At 50.7% G+C, this 23,994-nt stretch overlaps 1 protein-coding gene across 7 annotated transcripts in view; it reads left to right on the forward strand.

The window, feature by feature from the left end:
- Nucleotides 1–5,246: 5,246 nt before the first annotated feature.
- Nucleotides 5,247–23,994, forward strand: part of PHF12 (PHD finger protein 12) — a 29,623-nt gene continuing 10,875 nt past the window's right edge. Inside the window, exons 1-3 of one of the 7 annotated variants that reach the window (XM_081890218.1) lie at nucleotides 5,247–6,509; nucleotides 6,643–7,016; nucleotides 21,941–22,013. In XM_081890218.1, the coding sequence (XP_081746344.1) occupies nucleotides 6,444–6,509; nucleotides 6,643–7,016; nucleotides 21,941–22,013 (513 nt within the window). In that variant the 5' untranslated portion in view covers nucleotides 5,247–6,443. Of the gene's footprint in view, nucleotides 6,510–6,642; nucleotides 7,017–11,971; nucleotides 12,025–12,250; nucleotides 12,474–21,016; nucleotides 21,293–21,940; nucleotides 22,014–23,994 lie in introns of those variants that run through there. The other 6 variants (XM_081890216.1, XM_081890217.1, XM_081890220.1 and 3 more) reach the window with 6 other exon arrangements.

Below are 23,994 nucleotides of genomic sequence, written 5' to 3' on the forward strand. Positions count from 1 at the left end.
CAGGAGTGTTTGTGCTCATTCCGTTTCCCCGCCAAACAGAGCACCGCATAAGCCCAGAGTCCAATTATTTCCCCCTTCTGCATGGGAAGCCTGGATATTGCGCACACGCACTCACACTTATTTCACAGCACAACGCACCAGTCCTCATCGAGTTCTGCTGCTGGCATGGCGCTTTTATGTATTTAATTAGAATTTATTTATTTTTTAATTTAATGATAGCCGTGATACCTACATTGCAGGGGGTTGAACTAGATGATCCTTGGGACCCCACACAACTCTTTGAGTCTATGTGCAACATATATGGATGCAGCATAAAAGGAAAGAGGGAGGGGGAAGGATGAGGAAAGGGAAATGACCTGGGCACAAACGCTTTGAATGTGGCTAACGCACCTTCCGTTTGCACAGCCAGCTGGCCCTTCCCTTCCTACCTCTTACCTGGGGAGAGTGTGGGGAGCAATAGCAGGGAGCTGCCAGTCTCCACCCCACATCCCTGATGCATTTTCTCCAAAGCTGGCTCAAAATTCTTCTGGAAACTGGCGGGGAGGGGGAATGTTACGTCAACCTTGGATTCTGGGCCAGCATTAGATCTCTGGGATATGGGGCAGCCCCTTGGCTTCTGTCTGCAGCAACTACCCTCCAAGGCAAGCCTAGGTGGTGGGTTTCGGGGGAAAGGCCCCCTCCCAGAGCCCCTCCTCGCCTCCCCCCGTCTGCTTAGCCAACCAGGTATGTCTGGACCCCTTCTCTATGAGAAGGGGCCTTTCCAGCTGGGCTCTTGGGGGTGGGAGGGTGGACTAGGCATCTGATTGGGGAAGAGGGGTCTTGTCTGGCTGCCCTCGCCCTAGCCATGCGGGAAGATTTTTACCTGTAGAGTGTAAAATAGAGTAAAAATTCTCAGTTGTTCAGCCTGTTTTTTGGGGATGGGGAGGGGAAACAGGGCTGGGGGGCTGGGGGGGAAAGAACCGACCTTTTGGATTGTTTAATGAATAAAACTGGTGTTTTGGAAGAATCTGATGTGCTGTGGTTGAATTGCGTCCTACAGGCCTGGCGCCAGCAGCCGGCCATCTCCAGTGTTGCAATTGGGGTAAATGAAGATTACGAGAGGACAGAGGTGTTGCTGTTCACACACACTCCACCCGCTAAAATGTACCCCAGTGCTGAAAAAATAAGAGGTGCTGCCTGCAGTTGTTTGAGGGTGAGCAGCCCTGGTGTTCTTGCAACATCCTTTCTTGGGGGTGAGGGGTGTCAGTGCTGGTTCCAGATTAAGCAGAGGGTTCCAGATAAAATACCTTCATCTTATAATTCCCAGCTTGTTTCTTTGTTTACTATTTATTTCATAAAAAATCTATACACCGCTGAATTGCAAAAACAAAACAAAAACGGTTTACAGAAAACAAAGCTGTCACTAAGAAATATTAAACGCAATAATTTGAGACTTTTGGAAAGTTAAAATAACAGACTAAAAACAGGTGAAAACTCCCATCCGCTTTCCAAACCTCTAGGTAGACCTAAGGAAAGATGTTTTTAGCAGGTGATGAAAAGAGTGCAGTGAAGGAACCTGCCTGGTTTCAATAGGCAGGGAGTTCCAAAGTTCCACACACAAAACTGAGCGTATACAGATGAGGAACGGGTTCCGCAGATCGAAGCATCCAAGTAGGTGCATATGGGCCAAGGCAGTGCGCTTTCCATAAAAATGAAGTGTTTTTCTATGGGGTCCTTCCACATGGAATCTATAGCCATGTCTACACAATACAAGCAAAGCACTATGATAGCACTTCCCCCAAAGAATTCTGGGAGCTGTAGTCTGTTCAGGGTGCCAAGAGTTGTAAGCAGACCTGCCCCCACCCCGAACTACCATTCCCAGAGTTCCCTGGGAAGAGGGCTTGGCTGTCAAACCACTCTGGAAATTGTAGTTCTGTGAGGGGGTGTTTCAGATGGGGGAATTATCCCTGTCCTACGTGGATGCACCGTTGGGGATTGAAATCTGGGACCCACTGCAAGCACAGCAGGTGTTCTTCCACCAGGCTACGCCCCTTCCCCTAGGAAAAAAGATCCTAGTCCTCATTATTCTTAAAGCAGAAAAACAGAGAGCTGTTTTCTACTGACTCTGACCATTGGTCCATCTTGCTCAGTACTGCCTACACTGACTGGCAGGAGCAATCTGGGGACTGGACCCCTGCAGAAGCCCCCGCCCCAAGAGGGAAGCCCATGTCCTGCTATTCATCCTCCTTGCTGTTTATTTCTTTAGCGTGCCTATACACAGCCTTTCTGCCAAGGCACCCCAAAGTAGTCTTCTGTTTCGAAATGCTAAAATAGATAAATGGTACAAAATCAGAGGTGCAATGGTTTGGGGTTATGTTTCAGAGACCAAGGACACATTCTGCAGCAGGGTTGTTGTCTCCAGCGTCCTGGAACTGCCCAGCTGGCGTGAAAGGGGGGCTTTTTAGCCAATACAGTAAAATGTTTGTGCTGATCGGAGCCCATCTGTGTGAAAGGTGAGGATAGGCTCCTAGGGTCACTCTGGAGAAGGCATGCACGAAAAAGGAGGAGGGGAGGAATTCTGTACTATTTATTTATTCATTGCATTGCATTGCTACCCCACATTTTCCCTCCAAGGAGCGCAAAGTGGCACACCCAGTTCTAGCCCCACAACAACCTTGTGAGGTAGGTGAGGCTGGCAGAGGCAGTGACTGGCCCAAGGTGAGAGACTCATGGCCGAGTGGCAGATTTGAATCCTGGCCCTGGTCTGACACCCAAGCCACTATGCCAAGTGGGCTCTCACATGCGCCAAACCTAAGCATTTAGGAACACGGAAAACACAAGGTGCTTTGGGTTCAAGAGAACGGGGCACACATGCACTGGAACTTCAAGGAAAACACAACTTAGGTGCGCAGAGAAGGATAGATTTAGCTGAAAGGCAACACACAACAGATTATTATTATTATTATTATTATTATTATTATTTATTAAATTTGTATACCACCTTATACCCGCAGGTCTCCCAGCGGTTCGCAGCATTAAAGCACAATATAAATACACAAAATACATCATAAAAATCAAAACAAGAACAACCCATCATCTTTCAAACACCCTCATTACAATAAACACCATTGGCCACCAGCGTGTTTGCTTACCCTGGTGTAAAAAAGGCTTGTGTAAAAGCCATTTTGCTTATGCGAACAAATTAAGGAAAAAATGAGAATAACAATAATCACAATAATAAAAGGTGCCATTCAGTTGATTGCCTCCTATTCAACCGCCAAAATAAAGATCAGATCTGCACTGACTGGTGCACTGCAGCCCTAATTATTACTATTGTATAATTATGAGAACATTGTACAGCTATGAGATTATTCTATAATCAAGGAAGGTTGTAAAATCATAGAAAGGGGTGTGTTTGTGAGAGGATGTGTGTGTGACTATCCGGAAGCGACCCTTTGCAGTTCTGAACACTGCCGTGTAAGATATTTAAAGGTAAGGTAAAGGTAAAGGTACCCCTGCCCGTACGGGCCAGTCTTGACAGACTCTGGGGTTGTGCGCCCATCTCACTCAAGAGGCCAGGGGCCAGCGCTGTCCGAAGACACTTCCGGGTCACGTGGCCAGCGTGACATCGCTGCTCTGGCGAGCCAGAGCCGCACACGGAAACGCCGTTTACCTTCCCGCTGGTAAGCGGTCCCTATTTATCTACTTGCACCCGGAGGTGCTTTCGAACTGCTAGGTTGGCAGGCGCTGGGACCGAGCAGCGGGAGCGCACCCCGCCGCAGGGATTCGAACCGCCGACCTTTCGATCGGCAAGTCCTAGGCGCTGAGGCTTTAACCCACAGCGCCACCTGCGTCCTGTGTAAGATATTTATCTATGGCATTTATATCCCACTTTTCTTCTCCAAGGAGCTGAAGCTGGCGTACAGAGTTCTCTCCCTCTCCAATCAGTCCCCACAACAACCCTGTGAGGTAGGTTAAGCTGAGAGGCAGTGACTGACCCTTGATTCAAAAACATGAGGACTAGAATCTTAAGTTTCTTTTTAGAGGAAGGGCTGTAGCTCCGGGGCAGAGCATCTCCTTTGCAGGCAGAAGGTCTCAAGTTCAATTTCCAGGGGCATCTCCAGGTGTAGGAAAGGTCCTCGTTCTGCTGCCAGTCAGTGCCAGCACTACTGAGTTGGATGGACCAAGGGCATGTAAGGCAGCTCCTGATGTTCCTATCCCTTCGCCCATGTGTGCTTGGGAGGTGGCCAAGGAGCAGGGCCAGGCGAGAGGAGGCAGGGGAGCCCATGCATGAGGTTGGGGGAATTCGCGTGCTGGAGGTCTAGGTCCTGGGTTCAAATCCCTACTTGGTCATGAAACTCACTAGGTGACCTTGGGTCTCTTAGGCGACCTCACAGGATTGCTGTTGTGGGGATTAAATGAGGAGAGGCAGAGAACCACGCACACGCCACCTGGGATGGCCTCCTACATGTTGTTGTTGTCGAGTCGTTTAGTCGTGTCCGACTCTTCATGACCCCATGGACCAGAGCACTCCAGGCCCTCCTGTCTTCCACTGCCTCCTGCAGTTTGGTCAAACTCATGCTGGTAGCTTCGAGAACACTATCCAACCATCTCGTCCTCTGTCGTCCCCTTCTCCTTGTGCCCTCCATCTTTCCCAACATCAGGGTCTTTTCCAGGGAGTCTTCTCTTCTCATGAGGTGGCCAAAGTATTGGAGCCTTGGCTTCAGGATCTGTCCTTCCAGTAAGCTCTCAGGGCTGATTTCCTTCAGAATGGAGAGGTTTGTTCTTCTTGCAGTCCATGGGACTCTCAAGAGTCTCCTCCAGCACCAGAATTCAAAGGCATCCATTCTTTGGCGATCAGCCTTCTTTATGGTCCAGCTCTAACTTCCATACATCACTACTGGGAAAGGCCTCCTACATGCCTACCAGCTATACTAGGATTCCCGGGTTAATCAAGCCATAACTTTCTATTGTCTCTTAGTGAGGATCTTTTGCAACTCCCGCGAGAGGGCTTAAACAAAGCTTCAAAAAGAACCGCGAATCCGGGCTGCGGACAAAAGAACCGAGCCTCGCTGTACCTGCCGCTTGGCAAAGGAGGCAGGACCCCGCCCACTTGCAGAGCGGGGATTCCAACGCGCGCGCACAATCTCAGCCCGCTGCTTTCGGCCCTTTGCACGCACGCGCTAGAAGTGGCGGCGGTCGCTCCAGTCAGGCAATCCATGCTGTGCGCATGCGCAAGAGCGGTCGTCTGAGCTTGACCGCCGCTGCGTCGAAGCAAAGGGCGGGGGGGGAGAAAAAAAGAGAGGCGGAACTGCGGCTGCGTAGAAAAGAACGACTGCTGTATTCCTTTTCTAGAAACCGCTGTGTACAATCTGTTTCATAACTGTTAGAAAAATGTTGCTTCATTTGATTTCGTGAAGTTCAACACTGTAAACAGAGGGAAGAAAGCGGTTATTGAGCATGCGCAGAAAGCAGAGTGCAAAAGCCACCCACGACTGAGTACGCATGCGTAGAAAGGGCAACACAAGAACCGGATTGCGCATGCGTTGAAAGCAAACGTATTTAGCACTAGACATGCGTACAAAAAGGAAACACGGAATAAGGTTGCACACGCGCACGGGGGGTTATTTAGCGAGGACTACGCATGCGTACGAAAGGGAGCGGGGACAGTGCGTGTTTAGAAATGGAGAACCGATTGCCTATACGTAAAAAAAGGGAGCGAGGACTGCGCATGTGCGAGAAAAGAAGGGGAAACTGCGCGTGCGCAAAGGACGGGCTGTCGAACGCCTGAAAAGAGGGGGATAAATAAATAAATAAGGGCCTCCAAAGTGTCGTTCGCCCCCCCAACCACCATTCCCTGCGTCTGCGCAGACAGCACCCTCCTCCGTGCGCATGCTCCCGGGGCGTCGGGGAGGGCGCTGTGCGCCTGCGCGACGAGCGCTGTGGCTACGGCGGCAGCGGCGACTACGGCGGCGGGGCCCTGCGAGTGAGGAGGCGGCGGCAGCGGCGCCCGTCAGATCCCGCTCGCCTTTTCCCTCAGGAGCCGGCGGCGAGGAGCAAGAGGAGCAGCCCCAGGAGGCAGCGGCGGCGGCGGGAGCAGCGCGGGCCCCGCCCCCTGTCATGGCAGCCGTCCCCTCAGCCTTCCCGGGGCCGCTCCGGGCAGCAGCGCTAGCGGCGGAGGCAGCGGCGGCGGCCAGGCCCGTCGGGTAGGAGGCTGCGGGACGAGGCCCAGCAGGGCAGCAGCCTCCCTCGCGCCGGCGCCGGCGGCGATACCGGAGACCCGGCGCCAGGAGCAGGACGCGGCGGCAGCGACGACGGAGGGGACGAAGGGCGGCCTGTCAGCCACCGGGAGGAGCCGGAGGAGCAGCGCCAGGGGCGGCGGCGGCGGCGCTCCCTTCCCCCGCTCCGGTTCCCGCCCGCCCTCCGCCGGGGCCGCCGCCGGCCCTGCGCGGCGCCGCTGTTGGATGTGGGAGAGGATGGAGGCCAAGACGGTGGTCTACGACCTGGACACGTCCGGGGGGCTGATGGAGGTGAGCGGAGCGGGAGGGCGAGGGCGCGCGCGGCGGCGGGAGGGTCCCTTCCCCCCTGACCCCCTCCTCTTGCTCCCCCTCCTCCGGTCTCCATCCCGCTCACCCCTTTCTTCCTCTTTCCCCGACATGGCAGCAAATCCAGGCGCTGCTGGCGCCTCCCCGGATGGACGACGGCGCCGGCGCGGGAGGCAGCGAGAAGCGGAGCCGCCGGCCGGACCGCAGCGGGGACCACCACCAGCACCACCACCACCCGGCGCATCATCACCACCAGCAGCACCACGCGTCGCCGCACCATCACCACCACCCGGCGCACCACCAGCAGCACCACCACCACTCCTCGCACGGCGGAGACCGGCAGCACCACCCGGCGCACCAGCACCACCACTCGGCCCAGCAGCAGCGCCGGAGCGGCCGCGCCACCAACCACGACAGCTGCGACAGCTGCAAGGAAGGCGGCGACCTGCTCTGCTGCGACCACTGCCCCGCCGCCTTCCACCTCCAGTGCTGGTGAGAGACAGGGAGGAGGAGAGAGAAACGCGCACCCCCCCCATCCCGCCTCCGATTTGGAGTCACTCCGGGTCCTCCTTCAACCCATCCCGCCTTCGCATGATCCATCCCTTGCCCCTTCCATCCATTCATTTGCATGCCATCTTCCCTGAAAACCCCGCTTACTTTTCTTTCCCGATCCGGAGTCATTCCAAATCTCCCTTCCCTCCACCTCCCGTAGTATCCATGCCCTGTTGTTTCTTGACGATTTCGGAGTCTACTCCTTTTCTCCTCCTCTGCGCCAATTCGGAGTCGCTCCGGCTTGCCGCTTCCTCCGCGCTCCGCTTTCTCCCCGCCCCCGCGGAAAAGTCCCGTTATAATCTCTCGTGCGGCGCTGCTGGCCGTTTCTCTCTCTGTGTTTTGCGCGGGCGGAAACTCGTCGGGCCCGACCGGCTCCTGTTGTTGTTGCTGGGCGGTAGTGTTTTTTTCCCTCCCCGCCGGCCACAGGCGACGCGCTCCGGCGCTCCGCCCTCGCTGACTCGCTCGCTCGCGGCTTGCTTTTTCTCCCAGCCGGGCCCCGCTTTGCTCCTGACAACATGGCGACCTGCCTGAAATTGTTGCATTTTATTCCCAGCGCCATTTTGCCCATCTGGTCTCCTCGGGTGCCGCCGCCGTCCGTCCCCCGCCCCGCCCCCTTTGCGTGCTGCGATCGGTGCCCGAGCCCCCTTTTCCCGGCCGTCCCCCGGCCGATCGCTCGCTCGCTCTCTCCGCCTGGCTCCCACCCGGCCTTTTGGGCGATCGCTGCCTTGCAGCAGAGAGAGGAGGGGGGCAGGCTACCAAGGCCACCCTGGAGAGGGCAGGGCTCCGTGCCTGCTGCAGTTCCGTGCAAGCTTCCTCCCGAGGAAACAGGCACGGGGCCCCTCATGATCGGGCTGCTCCTTCCCTCCCTCCTTCCGCATCTTTTGTTGATTTGCCAAATTGTTGGGATGCTTGTGGGGAGAGCTGCTTTGCAGGTTTCCGAGCCCATTGTTCCAGCCCTGGGGAGCCCCTCCGTCTTCTCAGTGGCTGCTAGGCCTGAGCCCTTGGTAATTCAGGCCCAGGGAAAGACGGTGTGTTTGTGGTCTGTTTGGTTAGCTGTTAACTTCTGGTCTAGGATGTTCAGGCCCTGGGGAAGCTTGCCATAGGCAAGCTAACCTTTATTTTTATTCTCTCTCCCTCTCTTGCATAAGGAAAGGGAAGTGAGTGTCCATAAAAGGACTCTTCCGTGTGCTTCAGGATCTCACTTGTTGGCAAAACCTTGAAGGCGCTTGGGGAAACTCGGAGGCTGGCAAAGGGGAATCCTTAACTCTTGCTGCGTTTTGCTTTTTTTGTTTGTTTTAATTGCTGGAACTGAATTAATTGCATGGTTCTGTATTGTGGGGCTGTTGTGTCTATATACACAGTCCTGACTTAATGATCAAGGAGGGAGAGAAAGCTCTTTGTGAGGTTCATAAGCGAATGTGGCAAAAGTTACTGAGCTCCTAAACAAGGGGGAAGCCATGCCCCTATCCAGACAGGAGGTTTCTGGGGGAGCGTTTGAGTATGTTGCCCTGGTATGGCAGCCTGTCCCCACCCTTCAACTGAGAGGGAAGGGAGAAAGGCATCTTAGGACAAATTCTCCTGTTTATGCTGCTGATAGGCTACTCTGAGGAAGACAGCTCTACAATTAATAGCAGCGGTGTGGATTCTTTTGGTTCCTCATTGGAATATTCACACACACCGTCAACAGAGCACAGGCGGCCTTCCTGTTGGTGAACCGAGACTAGTTTGCCCTGTGCTTTTGCGTGTGCATCAGCCATTTTGCCTGCTGGCAAGCAAGATGCTTGAGGCTTTGCATCCATGTCTGTCTCCATCATGGTCACTTCACTAGGGATGGTTAAAGACTGCTGTGAGCTTCCCCTGCTGAAAGTGTGTGGCTTTTACACTGAATTGGGGGTGGGTGCAGCCATCTTTATCATTTGCTTTTGTTTATTCCCCCCACCCCAGATTTTATGCACTTCCATATGCACTGGATTTTTTTTTTTTGCAGTTTGTCTGGTATATGTTTTACTTCGATACTCCTTTCTGTGGCATTAAACTATTAAACTTCCTGCATTCATGGGTGTTGAGCCTGTTTCCCTCCATGCTCAGATGCAAATGGATTAGTTGTTTTTGTTGCATTTCCTGGCTTTCAAGTTCAAGCAAACATCTTTCCATTTAAAGCACTGGAAATAACTGAGCCATTGCCTTTGAATCCCACAGTTCCTTTTGGGTATCCTCTTGTAGCAAAGAGCAGTAGGCAGCGGGACTTCAGAACCTTACCCAAATTTGGAAGGGACGGGAGAGAGAGAAGTTCAGTAATGGGTTTGGGGGAAGTATATTCTCTCTAACTAGCCAAAATTTGAGGTCATTTTGATTCTACCCTCACCCACTCCTTCGAAAATAAATAAATTGAAGGGGGAAGTGGACATCCTGGTGAGGCTGGGAGGGGCTTGGAGTGTTTATGCAGCCTGGGAGGACCACGCTCAGGAGGAGGTCTGTGGCTGATTTCCAGAAAAAGAAGAAAGAGACCAGGGTGAGCAAACTTGTGGACTCTTGATGGAAGGGAGGGGATAGCTGCACCATCTGGAAAATAAGGGCATAAGTGTTTTGTTTTGTCTCAGAGTCTGCCTTGCCCCTTATGCATACATGGCATTCAAACACAACCTTTGCCAAGCTGGTGCCTTCGGGCATGGCCAGGATGGCTGTGGCTGATGGAAGCTGTAGTCCAAAACATCTGGAGGGGCACCAGGTTGTCAAAGGCAGCTCTAAGCATTAGGAGTGCCCGTGGGAGAGAGATGGGGGCTGTCTGTCATTCTTTGCTCTTTCCACCTGGAGTTGAGCTGGTCTCCCATTGTGATTTCACAGAGATGGGCTGTGGGGTTTGGCTTGTCCTCTGTAGTTTAATTTGTACCAGAAGGGTTACAGTTGGGAATGAGCTCTGGCACTGATAGTTCTCCCTTCGGCCCAGACTGTGTTCTGCTTGTGTTAGGTACTCCAAACTTTCTGTGCAAAAATGTCATGAGGCTGCAGTGAGCTGCTTAGTGCACTGAATGTTTTGCCTTTTTATCTTCACAATAACCGTGTGAGGTAGACCAGGATGAAAAAGAGAGGGAACCCAGTTTGTTTTGTGGTTCTTGGAAATCTGAATCAAAGACTTTCCCACATCTCCATCTCATCTGTTTTCTCCATTGCATTCACTCCACTCTTAGCTCAAGCTGGTTAAAATACTCTCTTATATAGTGAAAGCATTCTGCTGCTGCTGTTTAATCTTAAGCTTTTTGTGCATGCCTGGGCCAGCCTGCTTGCAAATAGCTAGTGGGGTCTAGTAAACAGTGCAGTACATGCATGTTTTTGTGGCCCTCTCAGGTGAACTGCATCTGGAGGTACAAGTAGCATATTTAAAGAATACCTAGTAGGAGCTGTTGATCTGGAACTTTATTTTGTTCCTCCCACTCAAACCTTTGCTTATACTCTTCTAGTCTCCTTTCCCCCACTTAAATCATCTCTCTCTCGCTCTCTCGCTCTCTCTCTCTCACACACACACACCTCCTTTCCCTCCCTGTGCTCCCAAGTGAATTTATAATCTTGCGGTGGAGCTCAGCTCACCAAAGGCCACATCCCCCTCATGACCACCGACTGTGATTTCACTGAGGAATTACAAGAATGTCAGTGAAGGGAAGGTGGTTTTCTGTGTAAAACAGGTAACTAGCAAACAAATAAATCAGTGGCAGTTGCAGAATGCGGGGCAGGTGAACTGGCTTTTCTCCAGGATGTAAAAGCCTCCTCCGAACTTAGTGAACCATGCTATCCATCTGGGTCAAATCCCATTTATAGCTTCCTATTTGGCTCACAAGTAAGGATCGCTATAGCAATGCAAGGCCTATGGTGAAAGTGAATATTGTGTAAGATCATTTAAATGGTTGTGCCCTGGTTCCTCCCCCACCAACTTAAATGTGTCTCCATTCCAAATTATTTCTGTGATTCTGTCTCCTTTCTGGGGACTGTTTGCTAGCTTCTCAGGTTACTGCTTTGAGGGCACAGGATCAGCCTCCTCTGTCTGGTTTTTTGACTCAGCGCCTCAATATAGGGCTGTTGTTTTTAAAGAGCTAGAGTGAGCTTCTCTTAAAACGAAGACCTGGCAAAGCAACTGCAGAGTCCAGTGTGCTCTTATTTTTTGTGTGTGCCATCTGCAGTGGTTTGAAATAGCATAACTTATTTCCTTGCCTCACACGGACTGGCCGTTCTTGCCTCCCTAGGGTAGCCTTTGGGTGTTCATTGCCTTCATGTGAGTTCATTGCCTCTGTCTTTACTGTTCACTCTGCCTGTCGCCATTCCATTCTTTATACAAACCTGGAAGAAGGTCTTCGCTTCTTCCTGTCGTCACATAGAAGCAGCGTTGACAGGTTTATTAATACTTTATGATTCTGATTTGTTTTTTGTTTTTTTAACCTGTCATTTGGCCCTAGGAACATAGAAAGCTGCCTTATGCTGAGCCATTGGTCTATCTAGCTCATCATTGTCTACACCGGGGGTAGGGAGCCTCCACCCCACATGCCTAATCCTGCTCGCCAGGCCTCTGCACTTGGCCCATCAAGCCATTCCAGGCAAGCCACTGTTGTTTGCCCTACACCTGACATCATATCGTCTGGTTATCAGGCATTATTCTGCCCAGGGGACTTTGCAAAGTGTTGATCACATGATGCCATTATGATGTCAGGTGATTGATAGGTGGGTTGCCCTGCAGGGGAAGATAAGGATTTGGCCTTTCAGGCCAGAAAGGTTTCCCACCCCTAGTCTGCAGTGGCTGGCAGTGGGAAATCAGAAGATTTCCCAGCCCTACCTAATACCAAAGAAGGTTAGAGAGATGCGTGGAGGAGAGGGCTATGATGGCTCACAGTGGCTCTGCTCTGCCGCCTTAGTTGGAGGCAGCAATGGTTCTGAATACCAGTTGCTGGAAACAGAAGGAAAGGTGAGTGTTGTTGTGCTCCAGTTGTGCTTTTGGGCTTCCCATTGGGGCATCTGGTTGGCAACTGTTTGTGAGCATAGGATGCATTGGCCTGATCCAGCAGACTTGCCTGAATATTTTATTGCCACTCTCCTCCTCCTCCTCTCAGTGTTTCAAATGTGTAGTGTGACACACAGGGCACTGCTCCAGGTGTGTATAGGGAAAAGCATTTCCCAAACGGTTTTCTGGTGCCTGCTTGAGGCTCTTCAATGTGCAGAGTCCTTTAACATCAGCGGCTGTCAGCTAATGACTCCTTATGGTTTTCGGCTTGCTAGGAGGGGCTGTATGCTTGGTTGTGGAGCAAATATTCGGCTCCTGGATTGTGACAGCAGGTGTTGGGAAGTTTCTCTGCCAGAGACCCTGAAGAGCGGGAGCCCGTCAGAATAGACAGTTCTGGACTGAATGGAGCTGTGGTAGGTAGAAGCTTTGCATCTTCAGTTTTCCTCTTTGTTAACACCAGTAATATATATGGCGAGTGCACTGAGGGGGTTTTGTGTCTTTGAAGCTGGAAGCGGTTGGCTGGGCTGCCTAATGTCACAGCTTGTTGTGGCAGGCAGGAGGGTCCCTGGCCAAGCCAGTCAGATTCCTTGGCAGGCGCTGAGTGAGCTGTTAGAATCCCAGGAAAAGGGCAAGCCTGGCTGGAGGGCCCATAGAGAAACAAAGGGGGGCAAAGGCTGGAGGAAGTAGAAAGATCTGGGAAGGCTTTTGTGATTGGCTACTGGTGATGGTAATAGGGGAGCCTTTGGAAAGGAGAAGTTGTGCATAGGAGTTATGGGTGGCAGGAAATGCACATTGATTTCATGTAATAAACCAAGTCTCTGGTTTCACAGTCTCTATATTATTCCTATCAGTGATGTTGCATATTCTCCAATAGTGATCAAGCCTTCATGCAGAATCATTACTGCAAAGAGCCAGCTATTAGTTATACACACACAGCGTTACAGGGAACAGTTTTGAACAAGGATAAACTTCTGGGTTCACAGTAACGTCTGCTGTTATATCACCTTAGAGTTTCATCAAGTATCTTTTTCAAATGCAGCTTTTCCCTCTCACATACTCTGTTATATCAATGTAAGTTATAAAAAGAATACTCCACCCTTTCTTCATAAATGAACTCTGCACATCAATTAACAACACAGCCAGAAGCAGTATAAAACAAAATAAATAATCAGAAAAGAAATAAATTACTGTAATAGTAATCACAATCTTGGCCAATCTCAAATCGTATTGGAAAATGCCAGGTTTCACACCTGACACCTGAAGGCAATATAGTATTGCAGCTAGGCAAGCCTCCCTTTTGTGGGGGGGGAGGCATTCCATGGAGCTGGTGTCACCTCTGAAAAAACCCTGCTCCTCGTAAATTCATGCCAGAAATCAGCAGACGAGAGCACCTAGAGCAGCCCCTCTTTGTTAAATGTGAGGGCTGTGTTGCAGGACAGAGTGTTTTTCCAGCAGCTAGGCCCCAAGCCATTTAGGTCTTTATAAGCAAGGAGCAGCACTTTGAATAGAGTCTGGTAACAAAGCAACAACTAGTGTAGCTCACATCATTTCTAGAGTCATATGCTCCTGAGCATCCAGTTGCAGCCAGTATCTGGTGCCTGCATTTTGCACCAGCTGAATGTTTGCAGACTCTTCAAGGGCAGCCCAGGTAAAGAGTGTGCTACAGTAATCAAGCCTGGAAATTTACTTGGTCATGAACAGACTTGGTTGGTGATGGCCATCGCTATGACTATTGAGTGGCGACTTCCGTTTTTCCTTCCTGTGATGGTTTTCGGTGAAGCAAGTTGACATATTCAGCTGGTCATTGATCAAGAGATGTGTGGACCATTTATTGATTGCAAACAGTGTGTGCAAAAACGAAATGCTTTCGTGGGCAAACTGAGTGAAGTTATTCTATGTGAGTGTTACAAAAGCAAGCTCCCTTCTCGTGAAGTTTGCTGTGGGAAAGGAGAAGAGCCATGTTTGAAAACTGCCTTTGTTTACTAGCATGTGTTGGGAGACTTCATTTTGTGGGTTCTGTTCCCATAGCGCTTCAGGATTGGAGTGGATCCTATCATATTTGAAGCCCTTGGAGCACTAACTGATTAAATGAGTCCAAGGCAGGTGAAAGACCAAGGATTCTGTAGCTTCCAGAAGTCATAAACTCAGGTTTAAAAATAATAAGTAAGGGTGGGTTTTGACTCTTGTTTACGGGCTGTGGGTAAAAGGAATCAAACAGACTGAGAGCTGCATCATTTAACTGCAGCTAAAAGCAAAATGTGTAACTTCAGAAGCCTTGTATGGAAGCGGAACTTAGCACAAAAGGGCCCTGTCTGAGGCTGGGCAATCGGATAAGCACCCAGGTCGGTCTGTTGGCGCCGGCATGCATCTTGGGCCTCTGGAAGCGAGTGGTTGCAATTAAGAATCCAGGCTCATTGTAACTTGAACCGGGTTTTCTTTGCCCTCGACCGCTTTCTTTGGGGGGCGGGGGCAGGAGTCTGGTGCTTCGTCGGACGTCCTCTTGCAGCTCTCAAGAGCCCCCTTTTCCTCACAAGCTCCCCCCAAAATTAGTCCAAAGCACGTACAGGCACATGTCAGGGAACAGTCTCTGAGGCGCGGCTGGCGTTCAGCGGTAAAGCACATGATCTGCCTATTGAGCAGAGGTGGAGGGCCTGTGGGCCCCTCCCCACACATGTTACTGGACTACAACTCCACAATCATTCTTGGCCATTGGCCATGCTGGCTACTGGGAGATGGAGGCCAGTAGCCCCTGGAAGAGCCACAGGTTCTCCATCATTGGTATAGGCTCAGCTCCCAATACCCACGGTTAAAGGATCTCCGCTGACAAAGACCTCAGCGTGGAAGCCCCTAAAGAGCTGCTTCTGTGCAGGGAATCCCATATTGTGTTAGGTGAGTTGTCTGTCTCATTAGGTGTTGGGAACCTAAGAATCTGCCTTACACTGAATCAGACCCACGGCCCATCTAGCTCAGAATTGTCTTCAGTCTGGGAGCATCTCTCCAGGGTTTCAAGCACGGGAACTTTCACCAGCACTACCTGGAGAACTGTTGGGGATTGAAACAGAGATATGAAAGCTAGGAGCTAAATGGCACCTTAGACCTATGGGCACAGCAACGGAATGCCTAAGAGCACTTTTTATAACAAGAAAACAAAAGCTGAAACTGAATGAGCTGCAGCTAAAATATTATTTTTAAAAAGTCCTTCCCGTTGCACCTTAGAGACCAACTAAGTTTGTTATTGGTATGAGCTTTCGTGTGCATGCACACTTCTTCAGATACCTGATGGACTTCCACTTCATGTGTCTCAATGTGGTGCCTTCCATAGTTCTAGTCACAGGTAGGTAGCCGTGTTGGTCTGCCGTAGTAGTCGAAACAAAATTTAAAAATTCCTTCCAGAAGCACCTGAGAGACCAACTAGGTTTGTTATTGGTATGAGCTTTCGTGTGCATGCACACTTCTTCAGATACCAGATCATAAAATATTGTCTTCATTTTTCACATGGTCTAGTGTCCTTCCCCTGCCCACCCCCCTAATATTCTTGTGAGGGTCTCATCTCCAGTCTTCAGAGAGTAACTGGAAGTGGGGAGGCAGAAAATCCTTCCACTCTGCGGTTTTAATCTGAAATCTTAGGCGCAGTACTGCACCCAGAGCTCAGGAACTGCTTGCACTAATGAAATTCCCTGTCACAAAATGCACCTAGAACAATGAGAGTTTCGAACACTGCTTCTGCACACAAAGCAAATGCTCTGCTGCTGAGCTATGGCACTTCTCCAAGTTTAATAGCGTCCCTTAGCCCACAGGAGCTGGGCTGGTGAGCATCATGGCTGTGCTGGACACCATTCAGAATGCAGACTGCTCCATTTACCCCATGGTCCTCTGTTATAACCCACCCATTGCAGAATAATGGAAGACTTCAGGGAAGAGAGGAGCAATAGCCCCCAAGAAGATTTTTGTGAGAATTTAATGAAGGCAAAAAAAGGAGGACACAAACTGAGGCATCAGTCTTGGCAGGCTCCCTGACCACAAAGGCCAAACTGGGCTTGGCAAAAGGTTCAATTAATTCAGAGCATATAACAACACTTTTTTGTTCTGGGACTGAGGATGCTGGATCCCAGGGTGGAAGCCTCCCTTGCACAGCAGAATCTTGCCACGTTGAGCTCTTGGCTTGGCTGTGTGCATCTCTCTTGAGTGGAGGCTCTGGAATCTGTGCTCTTGACTTGGTAACTTGGCACAGCCAGCGCAGCACAGCCACTTTTGCTTCCTGCTGAAGATTCTCTGTGCTGCCCATGGGCTGATTCCTCTGTGGCAAACAGGCCTGTCGCAGATCCGAGGGCAGAATGAGACTGCCTGCTTGGAACCTATGGTTTGTGGGGCTTGGAGCAAATGTGGATGGATGTTTGGGGCAGGGTGTATGATAATGTGTGTGCTGTGCTGTAGTTCTTGTTGCCAAAAAGTTTGCCAAAGGAGGTGTAGTGCTGTGCAAATAGTTCTTGTTGGTTAAAAGCTTGCCAAAGGAGGTGCCGGAAGAGGAAACATTGGACTTCCCAGGAAGCATTCATCACACGTTAATCATGCCATTAAAAAAAAAGAATGCAAATCTTCCAGCTGCAGATTGGAAGTCAGGTATCCTGTACTGCCCTTTTCCCACTTGTTGTGAGTATGAACTGGAAATTGCTGGAGTAGGGGTATGTGTGTGAAGCCTGAGAGCAGAAGTGTGCAGTCCCCCCCCCAAAAAAAAACCACAGCAGTACTTCCTGGATTGCCTGGCAGGTGGCATTCTGCTGTGGTCTGGTTGCAAAGCAGGCACTTAGTATTGGGCAGCTCTTTCAGGAACTCTTTTGTGTCCAGCCGGGAAGAGGAAAGGCTTGCTTCCTGGGAAGTAAAACAGGCAGCCTAGCAGTACGAAGAACCACCCAGCTTGGTTGGATCGCCCTGGGAAATTCTGTGCCTTACTTGAAAGCAGGCCAGAGGCGAGAGAGAGAGATTGGGGCACATTGTTAGTAAATGCCAGGGTACAGGCAGCATGAAACCCAGGATAGCTGATAGCACGCTTGGTTGTTAGGTAGTGGTTTGTTGTGGGAAGGTATCTGATGTACCTTCTCTGCCTTCTTGCTTTCAGCATGCTTCTGAAAGGTTTGTGGTTTTTCAGTCCGCACAGACAGCAATGGCATATTGCATTTCATTTAAATATTGCCTTTCATCCCCCCCCAAAGTGTCGGTTTGCAGCCTATATTTAGCCTTTGGAGGATGGCCATATCAGAGGAGGTGAAACACAGCCATCCTTACTAGCTTTCGGGAACGCCTCAGCCAGTTAGGCCAGAGGGGCAAAGGTGTGCAGGCAGGCCAGGTTAAGTCAAGCTGCTGCTAATTACCAGCACTGGGATTCCCCTGAGATGAGACAGGGGGATAAGGTGGTGTTTTTTTCTGCATGGAGGCCTTCCTGAAGAGCTGAACTTTGAGAAGACTGAACTGCTTGGCCTCCTTGCAAGAATGTCTTGTCAGCTGCATTTGATTTCCAGTGGTGTCCCCCTTTCTTATTTATTTTTTGCATTTGCTCCAGGGACCATTTTGAAGCTTTTGCAAGCCCTGACTTCAGCACACCATAATTGTGGCGTTGTTCTTAAAAGGGCAGGTGGATTTTTCAGGGACCAAACTGGAGAGGCAGTAGGTCTCACAACCGCTGCTTCCTCCTCCCTTGGCTCCCCGCCCCCCCTGTGCCGGCAGGATCCTGACAAAGAGCACCACTGTGTGGAGGGAAGGGAGCTGTTTCCTGATCATTAATCTGCCTCTCGGAAAAAGATGTGCATTCTCCGTTTCTCTGGTCACAGCCAGCAGCAGGGAGCTGCAGCTTGGAAAAATGTCTGCCAGCGAAAGTAGCGGAGTGGCTGTGTTTTGATGGTGGCTGCTTCGCGGTAGGGATCAATTGTAGCCAGTTTATATTGCCTGCAGGTGTTTTCACCCCCAGAAGGCTCTGAGGAGCAGCTGCAAAGAGAGGTTCGGGTGCTACACAGCTGTTTTGCAGAACGGAAACTTTGCCAATATCTGCGTGTTTCTCAGTGGGTCTCAGTTGCAAGAAGCTGAGTTTGCTACTCGCTCACAGAACCAGGAATGCCCCTGAGACCTCTTGTGCTGTAGCCTGACTTAGAAATGAGAGGCCTGAACGAGCCTTTCCACTTCTCTCCTGATGTTATTGGTGGCAGGCGTGCAAAATGCACCACAGCGTCCTAAATCTTGAAACAGAACCATTGAGCCGTTTCCCATTCTCCCATCCCCGGACAGCAGAGATGTTGGGGTAGCTCAGGTGCTTGCTATAATAAAGTTCACCTATGCAGACATCTTGAAAATCTCCTCCGTATGGGTCTTTGTGGGGTGATGGTGCCTGACTGCTGGCCCTTGGGAGTATGGGATTATTTTCTGCTGGTAACCCTGCAGCTGGACTGCCTTTGTGGACTGAATGCTGGAGGTGCTGAGTTTGTGGGACTGCGTCGGCTGCTCTCTCCCAGCAGGCCCCTTTTTATTATGTGCATTGGGGGGGGGGTGTCTGCAGCCGCGGAGGTCAGGTGTGTTGGCGCATGATGTTTTCCCTAATTCCTGCAAGCTGGATCCTGTTCTTACCTGGCTGCATTTTATTCCCCCGTGCTCTGGAATGTCAATGCCATACCTCCAAGCGGGTGGATGGAACAACTTCAGCGCTGCTGGCAACCTTCAGTCTCTGATCATGACTCGCTGCCCCCTCCCAACCACCCAAATCTGCCTGAGGCCCACAGATAAACTGGCAAGCCCTTCAAGCCTCAGGGGGCAGCTGCTCACTGGAACTACTACAGCTCTCTTTTGAAACTTATTTTTTAAAAGCAGCTCACTCTCTACTATTTTGTTCCCAGCGCCCTTCCTACCAGGCTTATTGTGGTTTGGGGTGAGGGGTTTTGTTGCATCTTTGCTTGAAACTCGAACATGGGAGGTTAAGTAGCCAGGCTTGGCCATCTGTGACTGCTTCCAACCTTCAGGCTGTCGTGTGGGTTTTGGTTTTTTCTTTCTTTCAAGAAATGGTTTGATGTGTGGATTTTCCACTGTGCTCTTGAGACTGCCTCAATCACACACTCCAGAGTCCACTTGCCACCTCCCTGATTCCTGAGCTGTGCTCTCAAAATGGCTGCCTGCCTCATTCATGTGTCTTGATTTCTCAGCAGGAAGTTTCTGGGAGATCTGGTGTAGGCAGGAGGTACGCAGGGTCCAGGTTCCTGTCATAGGTGTCTCTGTATCCATAGACCAATTTCCAGAGAAGCATATCTGTGAGTTTTTAAGACTATAAAGCTTTCCGGTACAGCCTTGGTGCAGAAGGCAAACGTTCCACAGACCCGGCTTGACTTCTTCCTGCTCAGTGTTCTCTCAGTCCCGTCCCTCACTTTCCTTTGTAACTGGCAGCAGAACCACAAATACTAGCCCAGCCTAGGTGGTGTGCCTACCAGGAGTGAAACACCCCACCCCACCCTGCTCTTTCTGCCACATGGATCCATTGCAGAGGGAAAAGAGACGGCTGCTGGTGGAGAAAGGACTCAGGCATGTGGCTCAAATGAGGGAAGGCCTGGCCTCAGCCGGGAACTGTAGTTTCCCTGGTAGGAAACCCTGGAAAGGGTTCAAAAGGAAGATAATGAAACGAGAGCCGGCTGCATGTGCCTCCTTAGAGATGGAAAGCCTGGATGTAGATATTTCCGGCCAATCACAAACGGAGCAGCCCTAATTCTCGGCATTTACAGAGCACTTCATTGCATTTCAGAGAGTTTCACTTGAGGTCTGTCGGTTTAGAACAGCAGCCCTGTAAAGGAGGCCAGCATTACGATCTGTGGCTGTGGTGATCTTTGAAGTTGGGGACTCAGGAAGCTCAGCTGCTCCTTCGCCTTTCGCTGTTGCAACGAACCTGGTGGCTTCTTTCTTTCTTTCTTTCTTTCTTTCTTTCTTTCTTTCTTTCTTTCTTTCTTTCTTTCTTTCTTTCTTTGTCTTGGGGTAAGCCAAGGTCCCTGCCTAGCATCTCCCTTTGTATGTGTTGAGGCAGAGTGGCAACCTTTTATTGGGAGCCAAGAGCTGTTGTCAAAGGGCGCTGAGCACTTGTAGGGTACTAAAACATTATTGTGATCAAATTGCAACGATCAAGAACAGAAACAATGTGTGATTACAGCAGGAGTCACCAGCGTGGTGCCCTTGAGCACAGTCGTGCCCACAAGGGCCTTCTCTGGTGCCCACAGCGTTGTCTCACCCTGCCAAAATTAGGCTTGGAAGGAGCATTCTGTTGTGACCAATAGAACGCGTTGCGGTGTGTGTTTGTGGTGTGTGCTCTGTTCTTCTTTTAAGGTGGTGGCAGTGTTTGCAAGGCTCCCTGTTTTGGGTGGTGAAAGGCAAGTACAGCTATCCTTTGCAAAGTCCCCAACTAAAGTCACTTATGGTGGCAGAGAATTTCAGAACGTGGTGTTTGAAATTCACTTCTTTTGGTGTATTTGAAACCTAGATATATGTCAGGATGGTGGGTGGCTGCCAGCTCTTCATGGAGCAGCTCTTGAAGCGCAGAAGGGAGCAAGGAGCTGCTGGAGGGGCCTCCTGCATTGTGGCTCAAGGTGACTTTGAGATTTTTCAGGCAGAGAGGAACCACCTTGATGCCTCCACGTGAGGCCCACTTGAAAGTCTTTCCTTATTATCTTTGTCCCCCTCCACTTCTGGCTTTCTACTGTTGTATCTCCTCCTGCACTGAACTTCTTCATCTCTTTCCCTACCCCCCATCATGCATGACTCCCCACCCCCACCACAACCTGTCATTACTGTGTGTGCATGTGTGTGCATGTGTGTTCACATGCACGGGTGCTGCACATGCAAATAGACCTCACACAAAGAAGGAGGTTCCACATACATTGCAGCACCCGGATGCATGTGCAAAGGCTGGCCTTCTTTTCCAAGCACGCTACTGAACATGCATCCTTGGTGCAACTTGTCAATGTCTGACTGCCTTCATCATCCTAGGGTACACTTTTGCATTGGTCAGCTATGTGGCAAAGTGTTTAAGGCTGTCACGGACAGCAAACTGTCCTTTGCTCTAGCAGTAACTGGGGAAAGGGGCCAGTGTGGTGGGTCAGCTGGTGCAGAATGCTGCAGCACAATTGCTGATGGGAGTGAGACCCAGCCAGCATATAGAACACCTTTGCTCAGGGATCTGCACTGGTTTCTCATTTGCTGCCAAACCAAGTTCAAGGTGGGGTCACTTTGCTTGTGGGATTGCCATGCCTCAAAATACCCACTTGGGTGTGCTTTCATCTGCACAATTGGCACTATTGTGGTTTTAAAAATAAAAATAAAAACCACCAATATTTTAGTGTGGCAGTGCCAATCCTTTGAAACTCCCTGCCTGTTGACATTCACTGTACTCTTTGGGACCTGTTCAAAACATTTTTGCTTAGCAGAGCCTACCCAGATACATCGAAACTGCATGTATCTCTTTTTAACTCCTGTTGATTTCAAATCATCTTTCAAATGCTTTAAAATACCTGTTTTTAATCAAGCATCTTAATGTTTAATTTCATATTTTTGTAAACCATTTCATATTTCATAATTTCATATTTTTCTTAACAAGCAAGCAGTATATAATTTTTACTAATTAATAAGTGAAAGAATCTGGTGGCTGAAGAACCTGTGTCCTTCCTGCAGGTGCTGCTGGACTCCCAACTCCCCTCCTTGTGCTTGGCCCTTGGCCATGGCTGGCTCCTGGTCACGGCAGTCCAGCAACATCTGTAGGGCCCTAGGCTCTCAACCACCACCGGCCTAAATGGAAGGAAGGTGTGGCTTGCATGTCCTTGCCATTTGGAAATATAACGGCCTCCTTTTCTTCCCTCTCTCCTCCCAGTAATCCTCCGCTGAGCGAGGAGATGTTGCCTCCCGGGGAGTGGATGTGCCATCGCTGCACCGTGCGCCGGAAGGTAAAGACGCCTCCGCCCATGAGTGAACGGACCTTCTGGGCATTCGGATGTAATCTCTTCTCCTCCTCTTCCTTCTCTGGAAAGAACAAAAGGGTTGCAAACAGCTGTGGGGAAAGATTTGTTCAGGAGGGGCGGGTGTGAGGACATACAGCTGCCACAGACCAAAAAATAGCTTTTATAATTCCCAACGCATTATGAACACCTGTCTTTCTCAAGCGGGGCTGGGGGGAATGCTTCACAAATCTTCGGGAAAAGCTAGATTAAATTAATTCATGCTTTGAGCCTGGCAGGGAGGGGGATGAGAAAGCCGTTCCTTTCTTTACCTGCTTCTCCAGAGCATGGCCAAATGTGCAAGTCGCTGGCATAGCTGTGACAAGCTAATTTGGTGGAGCCACATTCCCTGCCTTGCTAAGCCAATTCCAGGTTGTGTGTGTGTGTGTGTGTGTGTGTGCTTGCTTGTTTGCAGGGGGTGGTGGAGGGGGGGAGCCGGCTGTGACGGCACAGGCCTCTCCCTCTTTCAGGCCAGCTGCTCCCATTGCCAAGCCTCCCCAGTTCCTTCCGGCTAGCTTGGGAGAGGAGAGAATGCAATGACCTCCTGTTGTTTCCATAGCAGCGGGGGGGGAGCAGTGATGAGTTACGCTGGGGCCCCCCTCCCGCCGCCAAAGCTAGGGAGGCGATTATTGGGCCAGGCTCCAACTTGTCATCAGAGATGCCTGCCCTTTCCTGCAGCTAGCAGGGCGGCCCAGCTGAATGCAAATATTGACTCCTGGGACTGCCAGCTTTCAGGGTGTGCTTGAAGAGGGAAAGAGCTGCTGGCAGGGCTGGGAGAGAGAGAGAGAGAGAGAGAGAGAGAGAGAGAGAGAGAGAGAGAGAGAGAGATAGATATTTCAGAGTCCAGGGATTTTCTGGCTTCTCACGTGTCCAGCGATTCCCCCCCCCCCTCCCCAAGTGTAGGATTTCCAGCTTCTGCCTTTTTTCTGTTCTTAAAAAAAGAACGAGAAGAAGAAAAACCAGTGTAGTAAAAGGAAGCAGTAATGGCCACCAACCTAGTTGACTTTAAAAGAGGACTTCACAGATTTAAGAAGGAGAGGGCTATCGATGGCTACTAGGCATGATGGCTGTGCTCTGCCTTCACAGTTGGAGGCAGCAATGCTTCTGAATCCCAATTGCTGGAAACCACAGGAAAGGAGAGGGCTCTTGCACTTGAGTCCTGCTTGCGGGTTTCCCACAGGCATCTAGAGAGCCACTGCGAGAACACGATGCTGGACTAGGTTGACCATGGGCCTGATCCAGCAGGGGGCTCTTCTTATGTTCTTATGTATGACAGAAGGGCCCATGGCAGAAGCGCTGGCATCTCCCATTAAAAGGATCGGGTAACGCAGGGATTGCCACGGCCCTTCAAAAGTGGGACTCGCATCTTCCCTGTGCATTGGCCATGATGGCTGGTGATGGAGGGAGCTGGGGGCTGCAACATCTGGGCAGCCCCATAATCACCACCCCCAAAGTAGCAGTTGCTGACCTCTGCCTGAGGCCCAGGAGAGCTGCTGCCAGTCAAAGGAGACCACGCCAGGCTAGATGGGCAAAGAGCCTGGCCTGATAGGACCTATGGTTCTTAGGCTTGATCTTTTGCTGTGTGTTCCTCAGGGCCTTGGTAGCCACCCATTGCTTCCCCGTATTTAGGGGGGTCCTTTTGACCTACCTCCCCTGCCTGCTGTCCTTTCATTCCTCGGCCCACTTGGTCAGCTGCTGAGCCCAGCAGGCAGCTCAGAATGGCCAAGCTCGCAACTCACCAAACGGCAGGGCCGTGCCACTCTAGGGAATTCAGTTGAGGCAGGAATAGCACGGACCCCTTTCCCCTTTAAATGACTTGAATCCTTTTGTCAGGACAAGGGAGCAAGGTGGCCTTGGAAGTCAGTCACTGACTCTCAGCCTAACCTATCTCACAGGGTTGTTGTGGGGGTTAAATGAGGAGGAGAACCGT

This window comes from Podarcis melisellensis (genome assembly GCF_964234715.1).
Source record: "Podarcis melisellensis genome assembly, chromosome: 15".
In the NCBI taxonomy this organism is placed as follows: Eukaryota; Metazoa; Chordata; class Lepidosauria; order Squamata; family Lacertidae; genus Podarcis; species Podarcis melisellensis.